The sequence below is a fragment of the Bos taurus genome, chromosome 19, assembly GCF_002263795.3.
Source record: "Bos taurus isolate L1 Dominette 01449 registration number 42190680 breed Hereford chromosome 19, ARS-UCD2.0, whole genome shotgun sequence".
In the NCBI taxonomy this organism is placed as follows: domain Eukaryota; kingdom Metazoa; phylum Chordata; class Mammalia; order Artiodactyla; family Bovidae; genus Bos; species Bos taurus.
The window spans coordinates 25,672,184-25,685,788 of record NC_037346.1 but is presented as its reverse complement, the minus strand read 5'-3'; the positions used below and the strand labels follow the sequence as shown (position 1 = coordinate 25,685,788).

Below are 13,605 nucleotides of genomic sequence, written 5' to 3'. Positions count from 1 at the left end.
AGCGGGCGCCCCAGCTGGCCGCGATCGCGTGGGTGAGTGCGGTCTCCGGGTGCTCCAGCCGGGACCCCTGCGCGGGCAGCGGGTAGGGTTCCCCCAGCCGCGGGCCAACAAGTTTGTGTAGACGCGGCCGGGAGCGCGGCGGGGCTGCACCTGCTCCGGCTCGGGGCGCGCTGGCGGGGGGTGCCTCTCGCGGGGCGGGGGAGGCTTCGCCCTGGAGTGTGTGCGCTTGGGTGGAGGGAGGTTTCGGACGAGCGGGATGGGGCGGGGGTGCTCAAGGCAGTTTCCCAAGCCGCATACCCGCCTTGGAACCCTCAGAGACTGTCCGTTTTCCGGGATGGAGCCTTGGATCCGGGCCCGGGGAAGGGGTGAGGACAGGTTTTGGGGTGCGCACTGCCTTTTCTTAGAGGAGACGTTTACCTAGCGGCAGCTCCCTCTCGTTCTGCTAGCACGCCAGGTTTCCGGTCAGCGGAGGTTTTTCTCCGTCTCTTGGTGAACTTGAACGGAGGCATGGGCAAAGGCGAAACGTATGTATTTTGTCCGGAAAATTACCCTAAGTAGAGCTTTTGCATCTTCCTAAGTGTAGAAGGAGATTCATGACTGGAGGCTGCTAATTGCGGTTTTTCGTTTCTCAGGAGAAGCCTCGGGGGTCCTCTGCTCCGGATAACCTCCCGGGTGTCTGTTTTCCCTGAGCATCTGTGCCCACGAATGATGCTGGCTCGGTGCCGGCTCGCCCAGTGGGGAGGCAGGGGCGGGGAGGGAGACCTCTGACCCTTCTCTGAGCACTGGGAAGGCTGGACGTGAGGGTTCCAGTCTCACAGCCCTGCCCTGGGATCCTGCTGCTGCCCACACTCTCCTGGTCCCCAGCAGCACCCAATATGGACAGACTCGGAACTCCACTGCACTTTTCTAACAACATTAGACGCTGTCGTCTCTCTTTTCGCTGGAAGGGCGGGCTTCAGTTTATGGAGTGCTTGGCTTATCCCATGTCAGAACGCCATGGTTGGGATCAGGAGATGGGGAGAGGGAGTGACTTTTTCTTTTTCTCCTCTGGATCGCCTAGGTTTTCAGGCACAGGAAGTGAGGGCTGGTGGAGAGGGGAATACAGGCAGCAGAGGGCTGGCTTGCTGCGCTCTGCCTGCAGCAACCTCGACCTGGCCGTTGCAAGTGCTGGAGAGAGAGCAAGGTCGGGGGAGGTTCTGTCCAGTATTCCCCTGACCGCCCTCATCCTCCCCATACACTTAGCTCTGGCCTCACAAGTCCCTCGGAGATGATGCCCCGGTGGGCCCATTGGTTGCCCCCAGAGCCCAGTGGTTCCATGGGGGAAGAGCAGCTGTGTTCATCTCCTAAAGGAAGCTTGGCCGACAGCTGGGCTGGTGGGGTTAGCCTGGCAGCCCTCATCTTCCTCGAGGAGAAGCCCCCTGGCCCTTCCCTGCTGCAGCATCTTCCAGTCTTCAGCAGGACTATTTCCACAGCTCCTCTGGAAGCATGCTTTATTTTGGGGTGAGGGGTTCCCTTATTTCACTTGGAGCCCTGTGGGGTGCTGTCCTGTGTCCTGTGTGTCTGGCTGGAAGTGAAGAGACGCCTGGATTAAGCAGATGGCTGGCCCCCTGCCCCTTCCCTCCTGTCTGCCTAGTCAGGCAGAAGCGGATATTGTGGGCCACCAGTTGGCTGCTAAAGCCTGAGCCCTCGGAGCACTGGGGAGTGAGTTGCAGAGCTGCTTTCCTGTAGAGTCTGCCTCAACAGGCAGCCCCGAGCCTCCAGGCTGGGACTGAACTGTGTCTGAGCAGTGCTTCTTGGGAAGGTATGTTTCTCTATAGACACACCTGGCTTGTGCTTCCATCCGGCTCAGACCCCAGTCAGCCTTGGCGAGGCCAGTCCCCTGGATTCTCCATCTGGAGCTTCACTGAGGCCAGGGCAAAGGACTCTGGGGCAGTTCCGTGTTTATCTTTTAATTTTTCAATCAGTTTTTATTGGAGTGTGGTTGCTTTACAATATTGTGTTAGTTCTGCTATACAGCAAAGTGAATCAGCTATAAATGTATCTCCCCTCTTTTTTGGATTTCCTTCCCATTTCAGTCACCACAGAGCACTAAGTAGAGTTCCCTGAGCTCTATGGTAGGTTCTCATTAGTTATCTGTTGTATACATAATATCAGTCATGTCTACCTGTCCATCCCAATCTCCCAAGTCATCTCACCTCACTTCCCCACTTGGTGTCCATAAGTTTGTTCTCTGTGTCTATGCTGCTGCTGCGGCTAAGTTGCTTCAGTCGTGTTCGACTCTCTGCAACCCCATAGACGGCAGCCCACCAGGCTCCCCTGTCCCTGGGATTCTCCAGGCAAGAACACTGGAGTGGGTTGCCATTTCCTTCTCCAATGCATGAAAGTGAAGATTGAAAGTGAAGTCGCTCAGTCGTGTCCGACTCTTCACGACCCCATGGACTGCGGCCTACCAGGCTCCTCCATCCGTGGGATTTTCCAGACAAGAGTACTGGAGTGGAGTGCCATTGCCTTCTGTGTCTATAGATGATCTTATTTGCAAAGCAGAAATATAGCTCAGTGTTTAGACCCTTATCCATAGGATGTGAGTGATGATCAGACCCACCAGCGGGGGCAGAACTGGGATGGAGGCAGGCCCCGCTCATCTGGGGAGTGAGCGCTGGAACGTGGCCTTGGACTACTTTTCCCTGGACTTCTTTTCACTCTGCTGTTTTAAATCTCTCCTCCTCTTGGCTTTAGTAATCAGCATGTGGACATATCAGGTGGTGAAGTGGTAAAGAACCTGCCTGCCAATGCAGGAGACACTAGAGACACTGGATCAGATTCCTGGGTCAGGAAAATCTCTTGGAGTTGGAAATGGCAAACGACTCCAGTATCCTTGCCTGGAAAATTTCATTGACAGAAAAACCTGGCGGGCTGCAGTCTTTGGGGTCACAAAGAGTCGGACGTGACTGAACACAACACACATGTTGACATGTCACCTGGGAAGTTGTTCGAAGGGTGGCTCTTTTGGAGAACATAGTCAGGGAGGAACTGTATTTCCTAGGGTGGATGTGAGAGTGGTTGGAAGAATGGGCTGGGTTAACCATATGCGGCTTCAAATACTGCGAGCCTCTTGGTAGCCATTAAAGCTTTCCTCCTCCACTTCGATTCTCTGTCTCTTACTGCTGAAAACTCATGAGGGGGCCAGGAGGGTTCTGAGGACAGGAGAGTCCAAGGTGTTCCCCACCCCCCAGCATAAGTACCCCATCCCATGACTTCAGGCACAGAGCCAGAGGAGGTTGAGGCTAACTTCGGCTGGATGCTCTACCCACTTGCTCAGATTTATCCAAATCACTCAGTGAGGTCTGGACAACCCTCAAGAGTTTGCCACTCAGTGGAAGAAACATCCAAGCACATGAACAAAATAGGGTTCTACCAAAGAGGTGGCCCAGAGATAGCTTAAAAGAGTCTGTAATTGGCTCTTGCAAGAGTGGGTTGGGCTCCAGACCAACCAACTAAAAAGGGGAGATGCCACCCCCATGGAGGTGTTCTTTCTTGGCAGCCCTGGCCCCTAACTGAGTGTCTGGAGGAATGTCTGGAGTTGAATGGATGAAGGAAGGCCACGTGATACGGTAGATGATATCACAAACCTGGAATCTGAAAACCTGAGTTCAGTCTAGCAATAACTGCTTGTCTTTGGTCAGGTTAATTTGGCCTCTCTCTCTGTCTCAAATTCTGCCTTACCATGATGGAGATGGTAATGATTTTGACTTCACAAGTTTATGGGAAGATCCCTCATTCATTTGATGACCTGTTGGTTCTTTCAGCACACTTGAGAGTGTGTGAAAGCAGTCTTGCAGTCTCTAAGGTGGAACATACGGATTTGGTCTTTTCTATCTGAACCCTTCCCTTCTCCAGGGGGTCTTCCCAATCCAGAGCACTGAGTTCACTGGAAGAATCTCCCCTCCCACTACCTCCTTTGCTTTGACTGGAGTTTTGACCTTAGTATTATGTTTTATACCTTTTAAGCACCACTTCTTAATTTGGAACTTTTCCCTTAAGTTCTAAAGTTCAGAAGATCAAAAGATTTGCCTCTTCAAAGGCAGGGACCCCACTGCATTCCCATTTCCCAAACCTTGTCCCATCCCAGGGCCCAGCAGATCTCTGTTTAGTGGGTCCTTTGTTCTCTTTCTGAGCTTCCAAGACCCAGAGCCTTGGGACCTGGGGGTGAGGGCAGTGTGGCCCTGAGCACTGGAGGGAGGGTGACCCATGGGCACAGATTTCTGGGGCCTGCCCTGTACCCAACAGGCACTGCCTGTGTCTATGAGGGGCCCATAGGCTGGGAGGAGAAGTGGACAGTGTACCTGGGACTCAAGGCAGGACACGTAACCTGAGCATCCAGCCTCCCCGTTGAGCAAGGCTTCATGGAGGAGGTAGCATTGGAGCTGAGGTTGGTGGCTGCAAAGCATTTCTGAGCCACAAGACAGGGCACCCATTAGCATTCCTGGCCGACAGAAGAGTATGTATAAGGGGGCTTGAAGCATCACTTGCTGGCCAGTGGGGCATCAAGTTCTGGAAGGAATGTTGAAAGGAGTTTGCTGGGAGACCGACCCAGGAAGGGCCAGTGAATACCAGGCTGAGGGGCTTGAACTTGGTCACCTGAGTCCTGGAGAGCCATTGGAGCCTGGAGCTTTGCTCTTTCTTGGTGTTAGAAAGATCTCTTTGTGAGGCTGCTGGGAGAGGGCAGCCTCTGGGAGAGGGGACAGTGTCCAGATGACAGGCATTGAGACTGGGCAGGGTAGTGGCAGGGGTTGAGGGTGGGAAGAAACGGGGAGGGGTGCTAATTCATAGCACCGAGCCCAGCTGGAGGCTCTCAGTGGGGCTTTGCTGAAGTTTAGAGGCTGAGACACCCTCCTGCCAATCATGGAGGCTGGGGCTCTGAGCTGCTGGACCACGAATGCCCATCTCCTTGTTTGCGGGAGCAACACGTGGGTCCCTGTTTCTTGTGTTTGGGGCTCACCCAGCTAAGAGCTCATGGCTCTGGATCTGCAGATGGTCACAGCCCACACGGCAGTGGCCATGGCGTTCCTAAGGCTGCTGGTGTTCTTTCCTTCCCTGTCTGTCCTCTCTGGTGGGGGCGGGGGTGGTGTGGTGGAGTCGTGTGACTGAACCCCACTGGCTACTGGTCAGACCTGGGCCCTCTCTGAGCTCTTTCTCCAGCCCTCGGGCCCCAGTGGCTGCCTTCTCTCCTCTCCTGGCTGTCACCACTGCTCCTTTCTTCAGTCCCGCGGAAATCTCAGCCTGGTGCCATCTGCCCAACGCACACCCCCACCCCCTGCCCCGCTTCAGACTGAGCCACGGCTGCCACCTGGGTCCAGATGACAACAAAGTAACAGTTCAAGTTGTCTGTGTTCCCACCTGTGCTAGGCTCCTGCTCCCTCCCAGAGACCCCCCAGAAGCCTCCCTGTCCCAGTGTTCTCTTCTCATTCCTTGGAAGAAGCTGAGGGTCTCCCTCCCCTGGGCCCTGGTCTCCTCTAGGGTGGCTTTTGGGCCTCTGGCAGACCCCCAGGCAGGGCATCTGGTGTCCACCTTGTCCAGCCTGAGGCTCTGTGCCTCCGTGGTGCCCCTTCCCTCCTGAGAAGCCTGGAGTCTCAGGCAGGAGTGGGGGTCCCCTGCCCCCCCACCCCCATGATTCTTCGAAGCACTTTGCGTGGTTCCCAGATGGGAGGTGTCACATGGGGAGCGTGCCTTAGGGGAGAATGGCCTGGACCTGCAGAGGAGGGGAGGGGTCAGGAGGCTGGGGCTGTCACCACATGGCAGCGTGGGGGAGGTCTGGCTGGGGGGTGCTCTGTGTGTGGCACCATGCCTGGGAGCTTCATCCTGGCATGTTTTCAAAGAGATCTGATGGAGGCATACCAACCCCCTTTCAGGATTTCATCTTGCCTTCTTTGAAGCTGGGTTGGGGAGAGAGGTGGGCAGCTGAGTGGACACAGGGTGGGCTCTGGGAGCAGGGAGCTGGGGTCTGAATCCTGGCCCTGGTTTGTCTGGCCTTGACCAGCTGAGCTTTAGAGACCCAGGCTCTTAAATGGGGGTGATCAGGTTATCCCCCTCGACGGGAGATACGGAGTAAATGAGATGGTGCAGGTGAAACATACAACCCAGTGTAGCCTAATTACTAAATGCTGCAAAAGAAGAGGGATGGAAGTGTTAATCGCTCAGTTGTGTCTGATTCTTTGCGATCCCATGGACTGTGCTGCCAGGCTCATCTGTTCATGGGATTCTCCAGGCAAGAATACTGGAGTAGGTTGCCATTTCCTTCTCCAGGGGATCTTCCCAACCCAGAGATCAAACCCAGGTCTCCTGTGTTGCAGGCAGGTTCTTCAGCATTGAAAAAGCAAGCATGGGCTTCTCTGGCAGTCCAATGGTTAAGACTCCACACTTCCAGTACAAGGAGCACAGGTTCAGTCTCTTAGTGGCGAGCTAAGACCCCACGTGCCTCTTGGTGCGGCAAATAAATAAATATTCAAAAAGAAAGAAATAGCAGGCAGTTCGCTAACACCTATCTTAGCATGGAGGCAGCTGCAGGTAAGCGTGGGATACTGGTCCCACCCCAGGGAGTTGGAGGCTAACTGGAGGTGAGGGTGGCTGATGTCCCCCACAGCTCACTGCTGAAGGCCTCTCCTCCAAGGAGTTTCCAAGTTTGCTTCCCTTGCCACTGGCTGTAGATAAGAGGTTTCCTCTCTCATTCGGTTCCATGACAATGCTGATTAACCCCCATTTCACAGATGGGAAGCCTGAGGTACCACCCGTTCGGTGACTTGCTCAAGGTGGATTTGCTCTCATAGAGGGCCTCCTGGCTTTGGGATGCAGTGGGCACAGCTGACACGTAGTGGTTAGATATACCCCCCTCCCCAGGTGTTGGCTGCTTCTGTTCTTCAGCTGCCTTGTGGCTTGGCTCTGAGTCCTTATGCAGATGCTGCACTTGACTCAACACCCCCTCCTCCCAACCTCCAGGCTTTTTCCCATAAAGTCACTCAACAGACATTTACAGGCACTGCAGGCTGCATGCTAGGATCTGGGAATGTGATGATAAATCAGGTGTTGTCTGTGCCCTCGGGGAGAGGTGAGTGTGGCAGAGAGTCGGGGACGATTGCAGAGCAGAAGCCTGGGCCTGGCGACAGGTTGCTAATACTGTGGGTTTACATGGACCCACTCCCCACCCCCATCCAGGCAGCGGCAGGTTTTCTGGGCTAGGAATCAGCTTTGCAGTGTGAAAAGTTCAGAGTGGCAGTCTATCTTATCAGAAGCAGGGGTCGTGGAGCTCTGGCCTGAAAGCAGCTGTCCCCTGCCCCCTTGCCCAGTGTCCACCTCCCCAGACTAGGGGAGGGCCCCAGTGGGAAGGGGTGGCTCCAGAAAGAACTTGGTGGAAGGCGGGGAGGTGCCTTGGCGAACCCAGGTGTGATCACTCAATTCCGGAATGATCAGCGCTGACCACACCTCACCCCGCTGCACCCTTTGTAGCATGTTTGCAGCTCCTCTGAACAAACGTATATGGAATTCAGGCTGCATCTTGCCTTCAAAATTGTGAACTGTTGATCCATTGCCCACCTTTTGGCTCCATCTCATCAGAACCTTTCTTCCCACAGCAGGGGTCCACACTCCCCTTTTATTTTAGTTTTATAGGATTTTTCACTGATAGAATCTCAATGTTGTAACCAGAAGCCTTTTGCAAGCAGATTTGGAAGCCCCTTTTCCTAAAATGACAACACAGGAAAGATCAAATATAAAGCTCAGCACCTGTGTTAACTTCCACGTATCTCTAAGGCCTGAACTGGTGAAGCTGTGTCCTTCGTGCTCATGTATTGCTTTGTCTCCTACCTATCTAGGGAGGCCCCCACAGCTCTGGATAAGCGGAATTTGAGATTTCATTGCCCTAAGATCCCCCACTGTGGTGCTGGAGAAGACTCTTGAGAATCCCTTGGACAGCAAGGAGATTAAACCAGTCAGTCCTAAGGAAATCAACCCTGAATATTCATTGGAAGGACTGATGCTGGAGCTAAAGCTCCAATACTTTGACCACCTGATGAGAAGAGCCAACATTGGAAAAGACCCTGATGCTGGGAAAGATTGAGGGCAGGAGAAGAAGGGGGAGACAGGATGAGATGGTTGGATGGCATCACTGACTCAATGGATATGAGTTTGAGCAAACACTGGGAGATGGTGAAGGACAGGGAAGCCTGGAGTGCTGTAGTCCATGGGGTCACAAAGAGTCAGACACAACTTAGTGACTGAACAACAATACCCCCACAGAAGCAGGTTTCTGATATCAGGATCCACCTATCAGTGTATCTTCTCATCCATTTAAAAAACGTATTCAGACACAGAGAGGGCTGAGCATCTTTTTTGCTGGGACTCATGTTGTGAGCTGGGGTTACCAAAATGTGTACATAGCGTATGACCTCTAGCCTGGAGTCAGTCGCAGTCCTGCAAGGATGGTTGACAAGTATGAGGACAATTAAAATCATCCTAGGATGGCAAATGCTGGGATGAGGATCAGCATGGGGAGACAGAGAAATCTATACCAGTGGGTGGGTGATGGTCAGGGAGAGCTTCCTGGAGGAAGTGACACCTGGGCTGAGTCTTGGAGATACAGAGGGATTCACCAGGTAAAGAGGGAGGAAAAGACATCAAGTATGTGCAAAGGCACCAGGGCAGACATGCTGTGGTTGTTTGCTGGACCATGGGGTCTGTGTGTGTGTGTGTGTGTGTTTACACACACATGTGCACGCCATGAGGAAGCAGAAGGGAAGGGCCCAGCAAGAGACGAGTTGGTTGGGCTAGATCAGGAAGGGGGCCTTGTATGTCATGCTAAGGAGCTTGGAGTTTATCCCAAAGCCACAGGGAGCTATTGAAAGGGGTTTTAAGCAGGAGAGCGCCGTGATCAGATTTGCGTGTTAGGAGGATCACCTTGGCAGCCTTGCAGAGGATGGATTGGAGGGGCCAAAGCTGGAGGCAGGGGATCAGTCCGGATTTCTTGGGATTTTCTCTGTGGTTTTACAAATCTGACGAGGCTGGCCGGGGTGGGCCTGGCACACACCAGCTTAGAGAGAAAATAAAAGCTCTGGAGACCCATCTGAAATGGCTCCCAGACTCAGCATTTAATTCCACCTTCATTTGCTGACTCCCTACCCTGCCACCCCTGCCCCAGCCTAAAGGACCCACTGGACCCCCTAATTCTCAGATCCTGCCCTGCCCAGAAGCATCAGAACCTGGTGGCACTCAGCATTGAATCAGAAAGGGTCATGCTGGTCTGACACCACCCCCTCCCAGACCCTGGAATGCCAGGCCACAAGAGCCCAAACGTTGTCTTTCCTCTTACACCCGGCCACTGTCCCCAGGGCACAGAGCAGCCATTGAGGGGCCGCGGGGTCCTGGCGGGGGTCCCGGGCCTTGTTAGTTACAGGCAGCGGCTTAGTCACGCTCCTCGGAGCCTTTCACCCCAGGACAAGCCTGTCCTTGTGTTCCAGGCTGTCCTTATCCAGCAGCCCAGCTCGCAGCAGCTGCGGGCCCCTTTACCAACCCCCGACAGTGCACTTCAGAGGCGCTGTCAAAGGAAACCAAAGCCCAGTGTGAGAGCTGAGTCCTGGGGAGCAGAGGGGCACCCCGGGAAGGCTTCTCTACACCAGGAGCCCAGCCTCTGCTGACAGGTGCACAGCCCCGGGGCCTCTCCTGCTCTGGTGTCCTCCCTTCAGGAAGCAGGGAAGACTGTGCAAGCCCACTCCCTCCTCTGTGCCCTCTCCTGGGTTAAAACCAACCCACCTCTGCAGAAGCATTTCCAAAAGACAGTATGCAACCCCAGTACACACATGCATTGAGCACCTGCTGTATACTTATGCGCTGGCCTGAGTGCACATACAGGTAGTGGGGTTCATTACAGGCTGGACCACATGGGGGTTCACAGTCCAGGCTCTGAATTCGGGCTATTCCAACCCTTAGCTCCTCTTCTCCCCAGTTGTGTGACTTTGGGAAGTTTACTTTGTCTCCCTTTGCCACAGTTTCCTCATCTGTAAAATGGGGGTAATGCTGTATGTATCACTTTGGGGTGAGGATTAAATGAGATGATACATAAAGCGTCTAGCTCAGAGCCTGGCACATAGTTTAAGGATTCATACAAGGTCACTGCTGCTGTTTTTCCTCCTTCCTGTTATCATTAGTGGATTGTCCTACTGCTCCAGGGTAGAGCGTTAGTTCCATTTTACAGATGAGGAGACTGAGGCCCCATGAGGTAAAATAGCCCACCTGCTGTCACATAGTCATCCAGTGGCAGAGCTGGGATTGGAACCAGGCTCTCTGTCCCCCACTTCTGCAGCATAGCCAGTCCCTTTGGCAGACAGAGCACAGAGGCGTGGGGCTCCTGACCCTGGCGCAGTGGGAGAGGTGGACCCTCCTATGGCCTCTAAGTACCCTTTCTCTTTTCCAGGTTTCGGAGCTGGGACATGAAGGTCGCTAGAACCCAAGGATGGCAAAGTTCCTGACGCTTGGGCAGAAGCTACAGCTGTAGGGCCCGGGACTGGGGCTCAGTGATGGTGCTATCTGAGCACCTGCTGGAAACAGGGCAGGAGGAACAGTAACCCCAGGAGAGAACAGGCCAGTGCCGGCATGCGGGGATGACACCTCCGGAGGCTCCGGCCTCCTTCCCACCTGGGTGCTAGGAGCCGTCCCCGGGCTCCAGCTGGGAGCCCTGCCGCCCAGGGGCATGGCCAAACCTTTCTTCCGACTCCAGAAGTTTCTCCGCCGGACGCAGTTCCTGCTCTTCTTCCTCACGGCCGCCTACCTGATGACCGGCAGCCTGCTGCTGCTGCAGCGGGCCCGCGTGGGCCTCCCGCCTGGCCCCCGGGCTCCTGGCCCGCTGCAGGCCCTGCCTGTGGCCGCCGTGGCGCTGGGCGTGGGCCTACTGGACAGCCGAGCCCTGCGTGACGGCCGGGTCAGCCCGGAGCTGCTGCTCGGCGTGGACGTGCTACGGGGCCCCCTGGCCCGGCCCCGGCCCGGCCCCCGCTGGCTCCGCAGCCGCAACTCGGAGCTGCGCCAGCTGCGGCGTCGCTGGTTCCACCACTTCATGGCGGACCCCCCAGGGCCGCCTGCGCTGAGCCCCGAGGCCCCCCAGCCAGCCACCAGCAGCCGAGGTAGGTGCTTAGCCTGGGTCCCCTTACACATATGGGAGCTATTCCTGGGAGCCCCATTTGGGGGCACAGAACTGGTGTCCCCTCTCCCTGGCCCTGGCTGCAGCCTGAGAAGTGGGAACCGAGGGCCTGTGGCCTTCCCACACCCTGCTTCCCCCAGCCCCACCATAGACAGGAGGGGCCTGGGAGGGGAAGCCTTTGGGAGTTTTGCTCACTCCCTAGCTGGACTGCATGTGGCTGGGGGTTGAGATGTGTAAGCATTTTAGAGCTAAGAAGACCTGAGCTTAAATCCTGGCTCATTCCCCAAACTTATTGGGTGACCACGTCTCTTAATTTCTCTGCGTCCCTTGGAAATGGAGGTTGAGATACCTGCCCCAGGGTTGTGGTGAGGATTAAATGTGATAATGTAGAGCAGCAGTTCAGTAAGTGGGATCCCATGCTGCCAACCCCAGCACCACCCAGGAGCTTGTTGCAAATGCAGGTTCTCAGGTTCTCTCAGACTCCCCAAATTTCGAACTCTGGGGTGAGGGCTGCAGTCTGGAGCAGCGTGGTCTCCAGGTGGTTTGCATGTGCACTGAGGCTGAGGACCACTGGACTAGGGGGCCTATTGTATGCACTGGCAGTCAGGAATTATTATTATTTAATAACATTAGCTCACTTGTGTAGCAGTGACCACACACCTGTAAGTGTTGTATTTATAGGTGCTATTATTATTGTTATGGAGCTTCCCAGGTGGTTGCTAGTAGGAAAGAAGCTACCTGCCAATGAAGGAGATGTAAGAGACACAGGTTTAATCCCTGGGTCGGGAAGATCCCCTGGAGGAGGGCATGGCAATCCAGTCCAATATTTTTGCTTGAAGAATCCCATGGACAGAGGAGCCTGGCAGGCTATGGGCCATAGGGTCACAAAGAGTCGGACACGACTGAAGCGACTTAGCATGCACGCACTATTATTATAACTCAGTTTTGCAGGTGAAGAGGCGTGGAAATTGTTAAGTAAATTCTCCAAGATCATTCTCTTAGTTTTGGTTCCTTGGAAGCAAACCCTGAAACTAGGATTCACATGGACGTGGTTTGTTTTGGGTGTGACCCCAGGAACACGGGTAGGGAGTGGGACGTGAGACAGGGGAGGAGGTGGCCAGTACAGGGTATGTTATGGAGCAGAGGGGGACTTGGAATGAGGGTAGAACCTGCATCTTAGGGTGCAGCCTGGAGACAGCAAGGCCTGGGGGACGCAGACAGGGCACTGACCAGAACTGCTGGAGTCACGCCACTGGGACTCCATCATGGGGTCAGCTTGGCTCCAGCTCGGAGCTCTTAACACTGTGTTATCCAGACTGTGCAGGGCCTAGAAACCGAGCCTGTGTGAAGTGAGCACCCAGGGAGCGTCAGAGCCACTGACGAGTGGTGACTGATCTCAGTCAGTGTCTCAGCATCTGTCACCACCTTATTTGATCCTGTACCACGAATCGCAGGAAAACTGCTCTCTGAGTGTAAGAAGTATGGTTGGAGCTTGGAATCCTCAGTGGCAGGATATAGAAGAAGATGGTGGCCCGATACAATGAAGACTGCAGAACTAAGCCTTCTATAGAAGAAACTTCCACAGAAGGAAGTTTCATCTGAAATCCTCTAGGTCATAGCCCTTGTGTGGGATTCCTCAGCAAGGCTTCCATGTAAGAATGAGGGAGAATCAAGGAACCACTTCTGTAGCTCATTTCATGTAGTTGTAATTTCTATAAACTCCTCCCAACACATCAAGAAGCCGAGTCTCTATCAGGGCAATGCCAGTGTAGCTCACTTATACTGAAGTATAACTGCTGCTGCTGCTGCTAAGTCACTTCAGTCGTGTTCGACTGTGCGACCCCATAGACAGCAGCCCAGGAGGCTCCCCCCTCCCTGGGATTCTCCAGGCAAGAACACTGGAGTGGGTTGCCATTTCCTTCTCCAATGCATGAAAGTAAAAAGTGAAAATTGAAAGTAAAGTCGCTCAGTCATGTCCGACCCTCAACGACCCCATGGATCACAGCCTTCCAGGCTCCTCCGTCCATGGGATTTTCCAGGCAGGAGTACTGGAGTGGGGTGCCATTGCTTTCTCCGACTAAAGTATAAAGGACTGACCAAAGTCACCGTGGATTTCTTAAAAAGAAGCCATGGAAAGAGCATAGATTTTGAAAACAGACCTGGATTTGTCTCTTGGTATTGCCAGTTATTGACTCTATGGCCTTGGCAGATTAGCCACGATTCCTCTTTTTATTTTTCTCAGTCCACACTTAGCACATGTGAGTCTCCATGTGTGCTATTCACTTTACACTTGAGGAGCTCCGTCTGTGGTGGTGGAATCAGATATGCATCTAAATGATTACCACCTAGCATGACTGAGGCATAAGAGAGGTACATGCAGAAGGCTTGGGGCTCGTTACACAGAAGTGACAAATTCTTAGTAACCT

The 13,605-nt window shown here is 54.1% G+C and overlaps 1 protein-coding gene across 5 annotated transcripts in view; it reads left to right on the top strand.

Moving 5' to 3' along the window:
- Positions 1–13,605, top strand: part of WSCD1 (WSC domain containing 1) — a 47,647-nt gene that overhangs the window by 1,284 nt on the left and 32,758 nt on the right. The window contains exons 1-2 of one of the 5 annotated variants that reach the window (NM_001206900.1): positions 8–32; positions 10,460–11,162. In NM_001206900.1, the coding sequence (NP_001193829.1) occupies positions 10,736–11,162 (427 nt within the window). In that variant the 5' untranslated portion in view covers positions 8–32; positions 10,460–10,735. The other 4 variants (XM_015458644.2, XM_015458645.3, XM_005220252.5 and 1 more) reach the window with 4 other exon arrangements.